Source organism: Phoca vitulina, unplaced genomic scaffold, assembly GCF_004348235.1.
Source record: "Phoca vitulina isolate PV1807 unplaced genomic scaffold, GSC_HSeal_1.0 scaffold22, whole genome shotgun sequence".
Lineage (NCBI taxonomy): Eukaryota > Metazoa > Chordata > Mammalia > Carnivora > Phocidae > Phoca > Phoca vitulina.
In genome coordinates, this window is record NW_022589725.1 from 46,353,764 (window position 1) to 46,369,019 (window position 15,256).

The 15,256-nt window shown below is 45.5% G+C and overlaps 1 protein-coding gene across 4 annotated transcripts in view; it reads left to right on the forward strand.

The window, feature by feature from the left end:
* The window catches only part of SH3RF3 (SH3 domain containing ring finger 3), a 378,293-nt gene that overhangs the window by 286,681 nt on the left and 76,356 nt on the right, over window positions 1-15,256 (forward strand). For all 4 annotated transcript variants that reach the window (XM_032419248.1, XM_032419250.1, XM_032419251.1 and 1 more), the window contains exons 6-7: window positions 3,575-3,745; window positions 6,065-6,312. In XM_032419248.1, coding sequence (XP_032275139.1) covers window positions 3,575-3,745; window positions 6,065-6,312 — 419 coding nt within the window. The remainder of the gene's footprint in view (window positions 1-3,574; window positions 3,746-6,064; window positions 6,313-15,256) is intronic.

A 15,256-nucleotide genomic window follows, 5' to 3' on the forward strand; every position in this document is an offset into this window, starting at 1 on the left:
AGGCCCCTGTTTAATGGGCTCCTTGACCCCCAGGAGCTGGACAAGCCAGTTTGGAAACTCTGTTAATAGAAGCTTTTTGACTCCTGTTTCTCCTCCCCTCTTTGACTCACCTCTCACTCACGTACCTTGTGCCTCGGGTGTTTCCCTCCCTCCCCCAGCTCACTGCCTTCCCTGCTTGCTTTTGTCTGTCTGGGTTCTCTAGGGCAGCTCAGATCTCTCCTGGACAGACGCAGCTCTCTCTGCCCTCTTGCCCTGTCATTCACCCTCTGCTTCTCCTTTTCACTCTTCTCACTGCTGAGACACCAGCATCCCACAGACCTGTCCTTTCTGCCTTTTCTTGCCTCCCCATGGTGTCCGTTCCTCCTGGCACAGTCCCAACTCCACACTGGCCTCTGAATGAAGAAAGCTGGTACCTGTTTGTGCTTGTTTTTATGTTCAAGGTCAGCCGGCAGACCTTGGGGCTGTACGTGCCCACACGCATACAGATGCACACACAGACACACTTCCCTTTAGCAGTCTTCATCTTAGTCTCAACACCAGAGCCCCTATTTTATTCTTTTATAAAACAAGTATTTATTCGGAGTGTCAGACATATTCTGGATCCTAGGGATAGAGCAGAGAACAAAACAGATAAAAATCTCTACCCTCGTGGAGGATACAGTGTAGTGAGGAGTGGAGGGCAGCAGGATGAGCAAAGAGAGCTCCAGATAGAGGGGAACATCGGTGCAAATTTAGCATATTCAGGGGACACCTTGGTGTAGAGCTGCCCTGAGCCAAGGTTTGCTGGGAACCCCAGCTAGAGCTGCATACACATGGTCCCCTTCCTCCAGGATGGACTGAGCTCCCTCTGCACTGGCTCTCGCCCTCCTGAGGAGGTAGATGTGCTATGTGGTGGCAGGTGGCTGCCTTGCGCCAGGATCCTAGCTGAGGACAGGATGATCTGTCATGGGAGGACTCATCTGCTCAGGATTCCTCACATCCCTCACGCCTGGGGAGATGAGAGTGGAAGAGCAGGGCATTTAAACTCTCTAACACGGTGCCCTCTTTGAGGAGGTCGGCCAGTCTTGAACCTGCACACGTGAAAGCAGCCTTTGGAAAAGCGGTGTTCCAGCAGAGCCCAGGCAGGCGGAAAACTGTGGAGCACCTCTTCAGGACACAGGTGATGGCCCGCTGGCCCAGTCCTCGGACAGCCAGGGGCCCAGAGGGAGGAGGAGGACGTGCCCGAGGTGCGCGGGACGTGGTCTCCTCCTGGGCCTGGGGGCTGACGAGGCAGCTGGCAGGGCACAGGCTAATGGTGGGCCTCGTGTGGTGGCATCACTTCTCTATGGGGGCCTCCAGGCTCGGCACAGGCCCCGGGACTGGGGGCAGTGGACGTCGGTGCCCACGCCTTGTTGGCCAAGCCAGGTATGAGAGCCCAGTCGCCCCTCTGGGCAAAGAGAACAAAGGCAGCATGTGGTTTCTCCCTCCCTGACCAACGAAACGTCATTGTTCGCTGAGGGCTGTGTTGCGCACACGCACACCCCAAGGCACCGTCACCCCCAGCTTGGCGCTGTGCTCCTGGCCACTGTGCATTCACAGAATCAAAAAGATTGTTCTCACACCATGAAGACACGGAAGGAGGCAGGCAAACAGGATTTATGCTTCAATTACATTTCCTTGAGAGCAGGCACAAAAGGCATGCGTCACTGTTGTTCACAAGCCTCCCACCGCCCCAGCCATCTCCTCTCCTTTCCTCTTGGGTTCATCCTGCCCCTGCCTGAGCCCGCGCCACACCTCCCCATGTGAGGCCGCCCCTGAGTGGTTAAAGGGCAAGCCGGCGTTGGGGGCGCAAACGCAATTGTCACGTGACTTTCCTGTTTGTGGTCATTCCTCTGTCACCATCAGAGAGCTCCTGCGAGTCATCAGATGTGAGAACAGACAGATGACACCCCGGGTTCTTTTTGTCGCCTGGGCCTTGTGTCAAAAACATGAATCAAGGGGGTCCTCTCCAGTGATGGCTTCCTTTATCCTCCCTGAAGCCCCGAGTCCTTCCTGTCTGTTGGTATTTATCTTTTCAGACAGAGAAATCAAGGTGCAAGCCATCCTTTCATCCCTAAGGGAAGGGGTGGGGGTCAACCTGTAAACAAAGGAAATTAACCAGGCAAGGCCTCCATTGAATGAAGCAGAGGCACTTGCAGTGTGTAGGGCCGGGGGTGGGGGTGGGGGGGCAGGTGTATGTTGTTTTACCTTATTTTATTTTATGTTAGGGACATGACATCTTTACAGGTTCCCATTCTGTTGTAGCCTGTTCCTCATCGGGCCTCTGAGACTCAGGGGCCCTCCTTTCTTCTTGCTTAAACCCTAGTGAGTCATTTCCATTTCTGTATTCACCTCCTGAGAAGACCTCTCCTAGGGAGAGGAGGTGCTCTGGGGGTCTGTGAGCCTCCTGAGATATCCAGAGACCTGGGACTGTCCTCCAGCCCCTAGCACCCATGGCCCTAGGAGGGGTGAACATGCCCACTAGGCTGTCCATCCTGGTAGGAGTCCTAGAGATGACACTTCTTTAAAATAAAATCCATCTTTTGTTTCTCATTGAACTGAGGCCTCACCAACTTTCCTCCTGGATCTCGTGAGCAACGTGGTTGCCTATTACCATTCTGTCTATCAGTTTAAAACCCATTTCCCCAAGCCCCCAAAGTAGCAAAGCACTTTGCAAGTATTATCTAGTCCTTGCAAGTGCCCTGTGGGGTTGGAGATTGAGGTATCATGAGGTATGTGACAAGAGAGGCATGCCCCAGGGTCATGGGCTAAGTTACAGGCACAACTTCTAAACCCTAAGCCAGGATTTACACCACTGAGTTTGTTCTTGGTTTGTCTTCAAATAGGCTTAAGAGAAAAGTAGAATTTAAATTATTAGTCATGGCACAAATGTTGCAAGGAAAGATGCACCTGAGAATTCCCTAACTAGACTGCCTTTTCTTTAAAAGGGCCTTTGGGGTATCCTCCAGCTCAGACTGATTCAATGAAACAGGCAGGTAAGCCAGGGCCTAGTTAGATGAAATGAGGAAAATCCAGCCCAAAACTTGCCTGGTTCATTTTTGGTTTTCCCTAGAGTTTTCTCTGGCTCAGAGCATCAGGCTTTAGATGGTGGGGCCCAAAGACCTGTGATCTAGTTCTGGCCCATCCTCCAGGACCTTGGATGAGTCACGTAGGCTCTCTGAGCTGTCGGACGGGAGGGTGCCTGCTTGCCCGGGTCAGCCAGCGCAGGGCCGTGGAATGACCTGGACTCCAGGAGCAAAAGGGAGAGGTCTGTCTCCCCTCCCCCACCCCACCCCACCCCACATATACCTCTCAGGACCTGGTTCTCTAGGTGGGCGATTGCAGTGCTGGGTTCTCCCTCTTCCCTGCACCACCGCAGTGATGTATCATGAAAATAGGTCAGGCACGGTGTGCACAAGCCCCGTAGGCATCAGCTACTCCTTTCAGGTGGGACTCATCCAAAGATGAGCCCACCTGTGATATAGGTGATGCCAGATGGCATATGCCCACCTCTGCCAGCCATCATTTATCCTTGGCCCTCCTCTTCTTCCCATAGGTACCTGGCGCTCTATGCTTACAAGCCCCAGAAGAACGATGAGCTGGAGCTGCGGAAAGGCGAGATGTACCGGGTCCTAGAGAAGTGTCAGGATGGCTGGTTCAAGGGGACGTCCCTGAGGACTGGGCTGTCTGGGGTGTTCCCAGGAAACTACGTGACGCCCGTCTCCAGGTGAGGCTGGTGTCACTGCCCAGGAGAGGAGGAGCACATTCCCCATGTTCCCCTGCTGCTGGTTACTGCCTGGAGATCATGCTGTGGTCTGAGCAAAGCCAAAAACACACAGTCCAGAAGTCACAAGGGCTCCCCTGCCCACAGGGTTTTGCCGCATGAGCTCAGAGCTCCCCTTGGGCGAGGGTTCCACGTGGCAAGCTTTTCCCCTTCTGAATTAGGTTTTGCTTGTCATTCCCTCAGCAGACTCTGGCTGTGGGGGGACAAGATGGGAGGAGAATGAGCTGGAGTCAGGGCAACAGCACCAAGTGGGGGTGGAAGATCACGAAGTGCGTGTGTGTGTGCACATGTACCCGTGCCTGTGCATCCAACTGAGTACAGCTGGTGTGTGTGTGTGTGTGTGTGTGTGTGTGTGTGTGACACACATAAACCTGCTATGCGTAAAACACACGTATGCATACATGCAAAGGAAAAACATACATTCTCAAAAGCTAACAATTGTTCCTGAGTGACGGCATTAGGAGTAATTAAAAATTTTCTTCTTCCTTGTGCTTTCCTATTTTTTGCAAATTTCCTGTTGTATCATTTTTATAAAACAGAAAATACAATCTAAAAAATTTGCTCAAGAAGTTATCTGGAGTTATCTGAGAATTTCCCACTAAGATGAGGGGTCCACTGTTGATTTTATTTGTCAGTCTCACCCGTGGAAACCTGTCATGGGCACAGCTCTGGGTTACCTGCAGCACAAGCACATCAACTGAAGACATGGCCCCTGGGTTTCTGCTCTCTCTGGGACAAGACTGACAGGAAAACAATTTAATAATGCCTAGACCTTGCACTGTTGGCTACACTGATTCATACTTTTCAAAGCACCCAGAGGAGTGGTGCTGGCCATGATATGGGGTTGCTTGTATGTCATCGGGCCCTTCCTGGAAAGGCCCATAATTTGTGATCCCACTTTATTCAAGTTTTACAAATATTTTCTTAGGGTAAAAGTGAGTTCAATAGATAGCAGATGTGATTTTTTTAAAAAAATTCATGGGGCACCTGGGTGGTGCAGTCATTTGAGCATCCGACTCTTGGTTTCGGCTCAGGTCATGATCTCAGGGTCGTGAGTTAGAGCCCCATGTCAGGTTCCACACTTGGCGCAAAGTCTGTTTGAGATTCTCTCTTCCTGTCCCTCTGCCCCTTCCACTCGTTCTCTCTCTCTCAAATAAATAAAGCTTTTAAAATATTCATGGTTTTGAATATTCTGGCCCACTGACAGAGTTCCTTGCTAGAGGTGAATTTCAGGGCAGCTCTAGGGGCTCTGCCTATGGTCCCTGGACAGCTGAGTCCTTTTCCAGGAGGCCCTCTTCCCACGGTGGTTCTTCAGAAACCCTGACTTAGTGGGGCACAGCCCATCCCTGACTGAAGTCCTGGTCCAGCAGTACCGAGCCACATGGGGCGGGGGCTCCCTGACCTGGCGATGGACCTGGCAGTGCCTGCTCTCACCCTCACGTGGCTTCTGGTGTCTCATGACCAAGACTCTGAGGGGACAGAAGGGGACTTGACCCAGCTCTTGGACAAATGGCAGATATTTGATCCCTGAAACTGAACCCACAGAAACTTCCGAGCCCCCAGATTCTGCCATATCGTGCACAATCACCACCAGTGCATGAGTTTGGTGCAAGTACACGGGGGTCAAAGGGCTACAGCCCATTTTCAGAGTTGCTGTGTTCTCGTATTTCTTAAACACTGGAAACTGTTTTCATCTGGAAACTTGGGGTGAAAGGGCATCTATTTCTGGTATGACACTGCAAGTTCCCTGACATCCCTCAGAAGGACCGTTTCCCAGAGGCCCTTTCCCAGAAGCCGGCAGAAACGAGAAGGCGGCCGTGTCCCGAGGGGCATGGGTCCTTGCCACGGCTTCCCACCATGTGCCAGATATGTCCAAGCCTCGTGGGATGTGGCTGAGTCATCTACTCTTTCTGGATGTGTGTGGGGACGGACACAGCTGCATATTAGACCAAATCAGGGCAGTAGCTCTGGTACAAAATATTTGATTGATATTGATTCTTAGGGTTCTTTTGTTGTTTCTTAACTATTTACATTGAAAATTAGCCCCCATAAAGGTTTTATAAAGGGTGCTCCACTGCCAAGGTTGAGCTCAGGGCATCATTTGCCTACAGGATTATCTTGGCATTCTTTTAGTATTTGTGCCCTGGGCTGTGTGGCCTTCATCTCTCAGAGTTGGGAGGTAAGAGTGGGCCTTTATTAATGGCCTGTACTGTGTGGTTTCATCTGTGACCTCACCTGACTGATTCTGTTTTATTTCCTCAGGGCTCCTGTAGGAGGGGCTGGGCCACCCCGGAATAATGTCGTTGGAGGGTCTCCGCTGGCCAAAGGGATGGCCACAACCATCCACCCAGGTGGTGGAAGTCTGAGCAGCCCAGCCACTGCCACAAGGCCGGCCCTTCCCCTCACCATCCCCCAGGCCCAGCACCAGGCGGCTTCTCCCCCGATGAGCAGTTGCCTGCGGCACACAGCCCAGCCAGCCACCAGCCAAGCCCGGGGCACTGTCCCCACAGGTATGTGCCACCCCTGAAGACTCACTCAGTAGGACAATTTGACAAGGGGTTCTCGTGAGAAACATTACAACCCAGGCTTCAAGCAGTCCAAGATGGGGCAAGTTGTTTTTGCTTATTATGATCATAAGCTTCTGCTAATCTCCAAGAAATGTATTGACTTATATTACCCTGTCCTGGCAACTGAAATGGATTAGAGAATTTACAAATATTGATACACTTCACTGTAGCAAGAGGACTGCATGGACTCATAGGATTAACACTTGCACCGGGGTCTGGGCCAGCCCCACAGGCCTTCCACGTGCTGGGCCCTCGGGAGAAGCTAGGCAGCTTCTCCCCACACGGAGCCAGAGTGCCCTTCTCTGGAGCGCTTTGAAGCTAGAAGCAATGATGGTCATTGACCCTTCACCTTTATGCCAGCTTTATCAATAGCCAGGCTGACATAGTTTAAGGAAAAGCCAGTTGATCCCAGGACAGTGTGAGATGAAGAGAAATTACAGGGTGGATCTTACAGGCATAAAGAAGGTCAACATATCTGGCTTGGAAGCTTAGGCCTGAGCCATTAGGAACTGCTGAAGCGTGGCTTGTAGTGCCCCTGGGAGCCCACACCAGTTGCCTTCCCAAACCGTGGCGCCAACGACAAAGTCCCTGTGCTGTGTAGATACCCAGGACAGCGGGGTGTGACTCTCAGTTTCATTTAAATGACAGAATTCCAGCTCCAACCTCAACCTTACTCTCTCAGAAATCATCTATCTTCTCCTCAAAGTAAGACTTAAAGGACAAAAAGTGTCAATTCTCTGGAGCAATAAAATACACGATTTTTTAGAATCTAGCCAGCCAGGAGATGGTCCATTAGAAGTGCTCCAGAAGGCACCTTCTCAAGTGTGAAAAGTCGAGATAATACTTAGCACAGCAGGGGCCATATTTTCTCCCAAGTTGCGGCTAATGGGACAAAAGAGTGGGAGAGGGCTGCCCACCTGTTCACTTGTTGGGGAAATTGGCCTGCACATTCCCATGCTGGTGCCGGTCAGGTTTGCATGCAGCAGCAAGGACTGCTGAGACCATTCAGGTGTCCCTGAGTGTGACATGAACCACCCTGAGTGTTTTAGAGGGCCACTTCAGTCAGCATGACCCCTGACAAAACAGGACCCCATTCCCTGCTCTCAGCTCCCACACACTGGCGGGAGGCATGCTGCCGGGCAGGAAGGCGTTGGGTGCTGGTGGAGGAGGTCCAATGTGGGGCATTTGGTGATGGGGGAGACTGGGAAAGGCTCCTCAGAGGAGGTTGATCCCAGACTAAGCAGCAAAGTAACACTCAATTAAGAGAACAAAGAAGGGCACCATTTGAAGCAGGAGGAAAGGACTAGTCAAACAAACAGAAGTGACAGAAAGCACATCTTATGCAACCAGCTACAAGAAATTCAGTGAAGACAGAGTGAACACAGGTCTGGCTGAAGTCATGAGCTTGAGACCTATGTTTGGAGGCTGGGCCGCCACTGTTGTTGCTTGCCTCAGTTTCTCCCTCTGTAAAATGGCACTTACCTCTGGGGCATTGAGTGGGGACAGCCTAGTATAGCGTATCTAGTGTGTATTCAGTACGTGTAGCTAGATACAATGAGTATCACTGGAGTACTCAGTGCACGAGAGTCCAAAAAGTAAAAATAAATTATTACCGAAGGATCTAGGGGGTTGAATTCTCTCATGAAAGCAATGGGGAACCACCAAGGGATTTTACACAAGAGGGACAGCACTTTACCAAATTTATCACCAGGCACAGTAGGGAGGATGAGTTGCTGGGGCAGCCTGAACCTGGGAGCCCCTAGAGAGGTACTGCTCTCCCCAGGGGAGAGGTCACAAAGGGCCCAGACCCAATAAGTGGGGCTGCAGAATTGAGACAAATGACAAGATTTAGGAGGAAGAACAGTAATGATTTGGAAATGGGCTAATGCTCGGGGAGAATAAGGAACCAAGTCCAGTTGCCAGGTTTCTGGACCAGTGACTGGGAGAAGGACAATGGCATCCCCAGCCTAGAAGAAACAAGAAGGGACGGGTTTATGGTGGAAGACAATGATATATGGCTTTGCAAAGTGCAATGGGTGCTAGTAATCCTGTGGCCCACGCACCGATTTGGATCCCCGTCCTTACCTGGGGCTTGCATCCCGTGTGTCAATCCCGCCTCACCATGGTAGAAGGCTGATCCTGCTGGTCCAGCTCACCTTATAGATAAGCGCAAACACATGACCTAGATGCTGGGAACAGACATGCCTTCATGAGGGGCCGTGTGGATCCCTTTTGAGAGAAGGTGGTGGTGAAAACATCCAGCTTTTCAGGGGCAGCAGGGTGGACATCTGGTGTCTGGTGCCAGTCATCAGTGGGTGCAGGGTGGACTTCTGGTCTCCAGTGCCTGGTCATCAGTATGTACAAGGTGCATATCTGGTGTCCACTGTCCAGCCTCATTCTGGATAGTGTCCATTTCCTGCAGCAGTGGGATCTGCACCAAGGAGGCTCCATGGGTGGGCTTGGCACTGTCTTGGTTATAGAGTCTCTAAGACTGTGCCATCCCAAAGACTCTGTAAGTGCCTAATGGGCTTTCATAGATGTCTGTTTTGCTTACATTCGCCAAGAATGAGTTCTGTTTTTGCATCTCTGGCCCACGGGGAAGAACTAGTTGTCTTTATACTACAAGAGTTCTGCAACAATATTATCTGGTGCCAGCCATCTTGCCCCCAACAATTACCTCCCAATGAGCCATGCTTGTAACATGGCTTAAGTTCATCTGATGGTGTTTATTGGTAAGCCTCTAGCTAGACATACAGCCACTATAGTGGCCAAGTGATTGAATGAGCCCACAGCAGGGCTTCCTGACTGGTTTTCCATGACTGGGTCAGAAGTACCCAAGATCCTGACCTCACTGACCCTTGGAACACCCATGCAGGACCTGGGGCAGCTAAAGTCCCAGGTTGGGTCCCTTCGGGCTATAAACATCCATTCACCCCAGTGTGCCACACACACGTTTCTATGTGCACCATGATATGGAGAGTTTGGGCAGCCCAGGTCCTCACTGAGAGTGAATATCCCAGCATAGTAGCCCTGGGTTATCTGTACAAAATGCCAATATGATGGCCTTTCTAAGCCATGCCCTGCTAACAACTTTCCCAGCTCAAAGAAGAAAATGAGACCTGCCAGTCATTTCTCCCTCTATGGAATAACAAGCAGAAGTGAAAGAAATTGGCATGGCTAGGGGCAGTACAACATTGCATCTCAGTCATTGATCACCATAGTAACCACCATGGTGTGACAAGCATTCTCTTCCATCAGTCTAATTTTACATACGGGAGGAGCAAGGCACAGGATGTTTAAAACAGCTTTCCCAATGCATTCCAACCTCATGCTTGTCCCCACACTCTTGCTGTCACAGTCAAGTTAAAGAATGGCTCCTACCACATCATATCAGTAAATTAAATGCCATTGAGTTCCCATAGCATTTTCCACTTCATTCTGCATTTAGAGAGAAAAAACACACTGTTGACAGTACAAATAATGGATTGTTCACTGCAGTAATTGCCCATTTCAGCAGACCCCAACCCAGGCAGCTGGGAGGCGTTTCATCAGTGTTCTCATCTTGAGCCAAAGTCAGGCAGTTTGACAAAGGCTTAATTGCATTGGCCATAGCATCCAATATGATTTGTTCTGCTTGATTAACGTAACTCCTTTTTCCAAGGGCAGAGCTCTCCCTGTAAAGTGCCAGTGATCACACATCCTCATATCAGTGTTTAGCAGGGGCAAGAGCCTTGTACAGCCATTTATTCAACAGAAAAGAAAAAAAAAGCACTGAAAGAGAGGTAGATACTCTGCTAGGCTCTGGAAATGCAGAGAAGAACCACATAAACCCCAGTTCTACACCCAGTTAAAGAGAGCGACAAGAAAACAAATTCTTGCAATAGAGTTTGAAAAGCACTATAGTGGAGGGTAATAAGAAAGCATGGAGGAGAGATATGTAACAGATTGGGAAGGAAAATGAGACTGGAAAATTTTCAAGAGGTGGTGATCCTGCCTTGATTCTTAAAGTACAAATAGGAACTATCTGAGCAGACAAAGCACAAAGAGAGTTCTAGTAGAGGGACTAGCAAGGACAAAGATGTAGCAATGAGAAATACCAGAGTTTCTGTTTTGGGTAACTTTATTTATTTTGATGTGACTGAAACAAAAGGCATGGAAGGAGAAGACCAGGGTGTTGGTGACAATTTTTCTGCAGAGGCAAAATTTAATTTTAGGTCTTAAGGCTGGCATGCAGCAGGGGGTGAGGTGAGGGTGGAAGCATGGGGCAAGCTCTGAAGCTGGCAGAGGACTGGTGAACTTGAAAACTTAGATGAAGTCAGGGTGGAAGGACAAAGAAAGGAGAGGATGAATGGCACTGGCAAAGCTGAAAGGGAAGTAGGGAAAGATCATGGAGGTTCCTTTAGACCATGTTGTGCAATTTTGATTTATATCCTAAGGGACACATCAGAGGGTTTTAAATAATAGATATAATTGGATTTTTGTATCTAAAGAATAAAGCCAGGCTTCTGCTTATGACCAACCTAAAGTAATGAGGACAGGATTTATCATCCCACCAGAAACAATTTACAAGAATAACAGTTTGCAAGATGCCAAACATTAGAAAACCAAGGACAGTGATCCATGAGAATAGGAAATGATGAGGTGAGCCCCAGCTTACTGCCTGGAGAGAGGTTCCAGACTGTGGCACAGGGAGGGGTAACAAAGTGGAGCACAGCGGGCTTCCTGATGTGAGGATGTGGAGTGAGAGTCTGGATGACCGAAGTGGCTGGAGTTTGAAGGACAGAACCTAGAGAGGAGAGGGCTGCGCAGAAAGAAAACCCCAGAGGATGCAGGGTGTCCTCTTGAGTAGTATACTGAGAAGTAATCAGCATATGCATGTGAGGAAACTGTGCAAAGCCAGGGAAACTATGAGGAAAAGGATCAGTGCTATCAGTGCCCAGCATTCACAAAGAGCTGGAAATAGTACCCATTCCACCAGCCAGATGAAAAAAACTGTTCACAGAACATTGAGTAGTCTATGCAGAAGGGCTTTGCCTCGGTCCCTAGACTAACCACTGTTCTAGTCCCACCCAACTAGTCTTAAAAACAAACTCAAAAAGATCAAACTGTTTCCAATTCATTTAAGTGTTACAGAGAACTGAGCTCAAGAGTTGATAGGACTGCAAAAATGCAAGAGTTGATAGGACTGCAAAAATATCCAGCTCTCAACAACGTAAAAACAACAATGTCTGATATCAATAAAAAATTCCTAGGCACACAAAGGAAAATATGACCCACAATGATGAGATAAACCAGTCAGTCAGAACTGACCCAAATGTTAGAATTAGCAGATAGAGGTAAAAACAGATATTATAATTGTATTTATTATTATGTGCTCATATATTATAATGTGCTCAGAAAATTAAGTAGAAACATGGAAGATATTTTAAAGACCCAACCAAACTTCTAGAAATAGAAACTACAGTGTGTGAGATCAAGAATACAGTGGATGGAATTAATGGCAGATTAGACATTACTAAAGAAAATATTAGTGAACTTGAAGATATAGCAATAGGGACTATGAAAAATGAAACACAAACATAAAAGAGAACTTTTAAAAATGAGCATCAGTGAGCAATGACAACTTCAAGTTGCCCAGTATATGTGTAATTGGAGTCTCCAAAGTAGAGGAGTGAAAGGTGAGATAGAAAAATTATTTGAGAAATAATAAATCAAATTGTTCTACATTTGATGAAAACTACAAACTCACAGATCAAAGACAGCTGGTGGGCCCCAAGCACAAGAAACATGGGGAAAACTACACCAAGGCAAATTATAATCAAATTGTTCAAAATCTGTGATAAAATCTTAAAAAGAAATAAGGAAAGAAACAATACATAAAGTAGGAAGAATTAAGGATGACCGTATATTTCTTGTCAGGAACACTTAAGTGAGAAAATAGTTGAGTAATGGAAAGAAGTACTGAAAGAAAGAAATCTGTCAAGTTAGCATTCTATACCCAGCAAAAGTTTCTTTCAAAATGAAAGCAAAATAATCATTCACACATAATAAAACTAAAAGATTTCATTACCAATAGACCCACATTATGAAAAATGTTAAACAAAATTCTTTAGGAAGAAGGAAAATGATATCAGATGGAAATGTGGGTATATAAAAGGGAGTGAAGGACACAAGAAATGGTAACTGCATATATAAATATATAAGTTTTTTTCTGATTATTTAAATATCTTTAAACTATAACAAACTGTTTAAACAAAAATAAAAGCAATGCAGTGTGGCATTTAAAACACATGTACCCCAATGTTTATAGCAGCAATGTCCACAATAGCCAAAATATAGAAAGAGTCCAGATGCGCATCGACAGATGAATGGATAAAGAAGATGTGGCGTGTATATATATAAATATATATATAAATATATATATACTCACATATATATGTACATATGTATGTATACACACACATACATATACACACAATGGAATATAACTCAGCCATCAAAAAGAATGAATCTTGCCATTTGCAATGATGTGGATGGAACTAGAAGGTATTATGCTAAGTGAAATAAGTAAGTCAGAGAAAGACAAATACCATATGATTTCACTCATATGTGGAATTTAAGAAACAAAACAGATGAACATAGGGGAAGGGAAGGAAAAATAAAATAAGATGAAAATTGAGAGGGAGGCAAGCCAGAAGAGATGCTGATCTAGGAAACAAACTGAGGGTTGCTGGAGGGGAGGTGGGTGGGGGGAAGTGGTAACTGGGTTAAGGGGTTACTGCATTAAGGAGGGCACTTGATGGAATGAGCACTAGGTGTTACATGCAACTGATGAATCATTAAATTCTACCCCGGGAACTAATAATACAGTATATGTTAAATAAAGTGAATTTCAATAAAGAATTAAAAAACACATGTAAAAGTAAAATGTATAATGGTAAATGTAGCATTTGGGGTACATTTGGAGGTTGGGAATGGAGAAATATATTATTACACTATACTATTATATACTATTACACTATTATAAGTATGTTCTTATACTAGGTGTGAAGAGTTATGGAATCACTTGTAGGTAGACTATGATAAATTAAAGACATAAGCAAGCACTCAATATCAAAACAGAGTTACAGCAAATAAGCTGACAGAGGAGGTAAAATGGAATCACAAAAATTTCTAATTAATCCAAAAGAAGGCATAAAAAGAGAGGAAAGGAGACAAAGAATGCATGGGTAAAATAGTAAACATGTAGTAAAGTGTAGGTTAAACCTGGTCATAAAAAGAAATATAAATTGTCTAAACAACATTAAATAGAATGCAGAGATTGTCAAGTACTATTTAAAAAAAAAAAAGACAAAACCTAACCATATGCTGTGAACAGGAAACATATTTTAATACTTTAAATATAAAAACACGAATAAGTAAAAAGCAAAAAGAGGATCAAGATATACAGTTGATTCTCATTATTCACAGTAGCTATGCTGTATAAAGTTTCCATGGACACTATATTAGTGAATACTAAACTATTGCTCCTAAGTGAAATACATGCATGTGTGAGTGTCTCACAGAGATTATAATCTTAAATACTAAAAATAAGTCATTCTGGTAGATTCTATTTATTTTACAAAAGAGAAACTAAGGTTCAGAAGTGACTGCCCGAGGCCACCCTACTAACAGGTGACAAACAGGATTCACACCTGTCCAGTCAGTCCCAGAGCTGGAGCATCTTGCATTGCACCGCCCTACCCCCTCCCATCTCTAACCCTCAGCATCTCTGTATGAGCTTCAACAAGAAGGAAGAGCATCATCTTGTTGCACCTCAGCTGGGAAAATGTGTCAGTGACTCCAATTTTTTGTTAGTATGAGTATGTCTGTGAATGACTACAAAAGCAACACAGGTATTGATTTGGGGATTACAAATCAATTGTAGCTAGTAGGTGACTTTGCACATATAGAATCTATGGATAATGAGGATCAAATGTACCATGCTAATGCTACTAAAATGAAATCTGAAATGGTTATATTAATATCAGAGTAGAATTTAGAACAAAGAATATTATTACTATATGAATGGCAATTTCATAATAATAAAGGGGTCAGTTCATCAAGAGGACTAAATATTTATGCCCAAATAACCAAACTTCAAAATATATAAGCAATTACTGGTAGAGCTGCAAGGAGAAATAAATAGACTAATCCACAATTATAGTCAGAGATTTCAATAATTCTCCCAATAATTGACAGAACAAATAGACAGAATATTGGTAAGAACACAGAACATTTTAGCAAGCTATAACCGATTTGACCTAATTGACATTTATGGAGCGCTACACCAACAGCAAAATACACATCCTTTTCAAGTGAACAAAGAACATTTACCAACATAAGCCACATTTGGGGCCATAATATTTAAATCTCAATAAATTTAAAGGGATTCAAGTCTCACAAATTACATTCCCTGACTACAATACAGATGAATTAGAAATTAATAATACAGAGATATCCCCAAATATTTGAAACTAAATGGCACACACACTTAAAAGAAACCCTTGGATGAAAGAAGAAATCAAAAGTGATTTTAGAAAGCATTTTGAACTGAATGAAAATGAAAATACAGCATATCAAAATTTGTGGGATTCCACTTAAGCAGTACTTACGGGGAAATTTATAGTACTAAACACCGATGTTAGGGAAAAAAAGATCTCAAATCAGTCAGCTCAGTTTTACTTTAAAAAACTAGAATAAAAAGAGCAAAGGAACCATAAAAGAAGCTGAAAAAAGTCAGTGCAGAAATAAATGAAATAGAAAACAGAAAAACAGTAGAGAAAATCAATGAAACCAAAATTTAGTTCATTGAAAAGATCAGTAATAAAATTGGTAAGCATCTAGC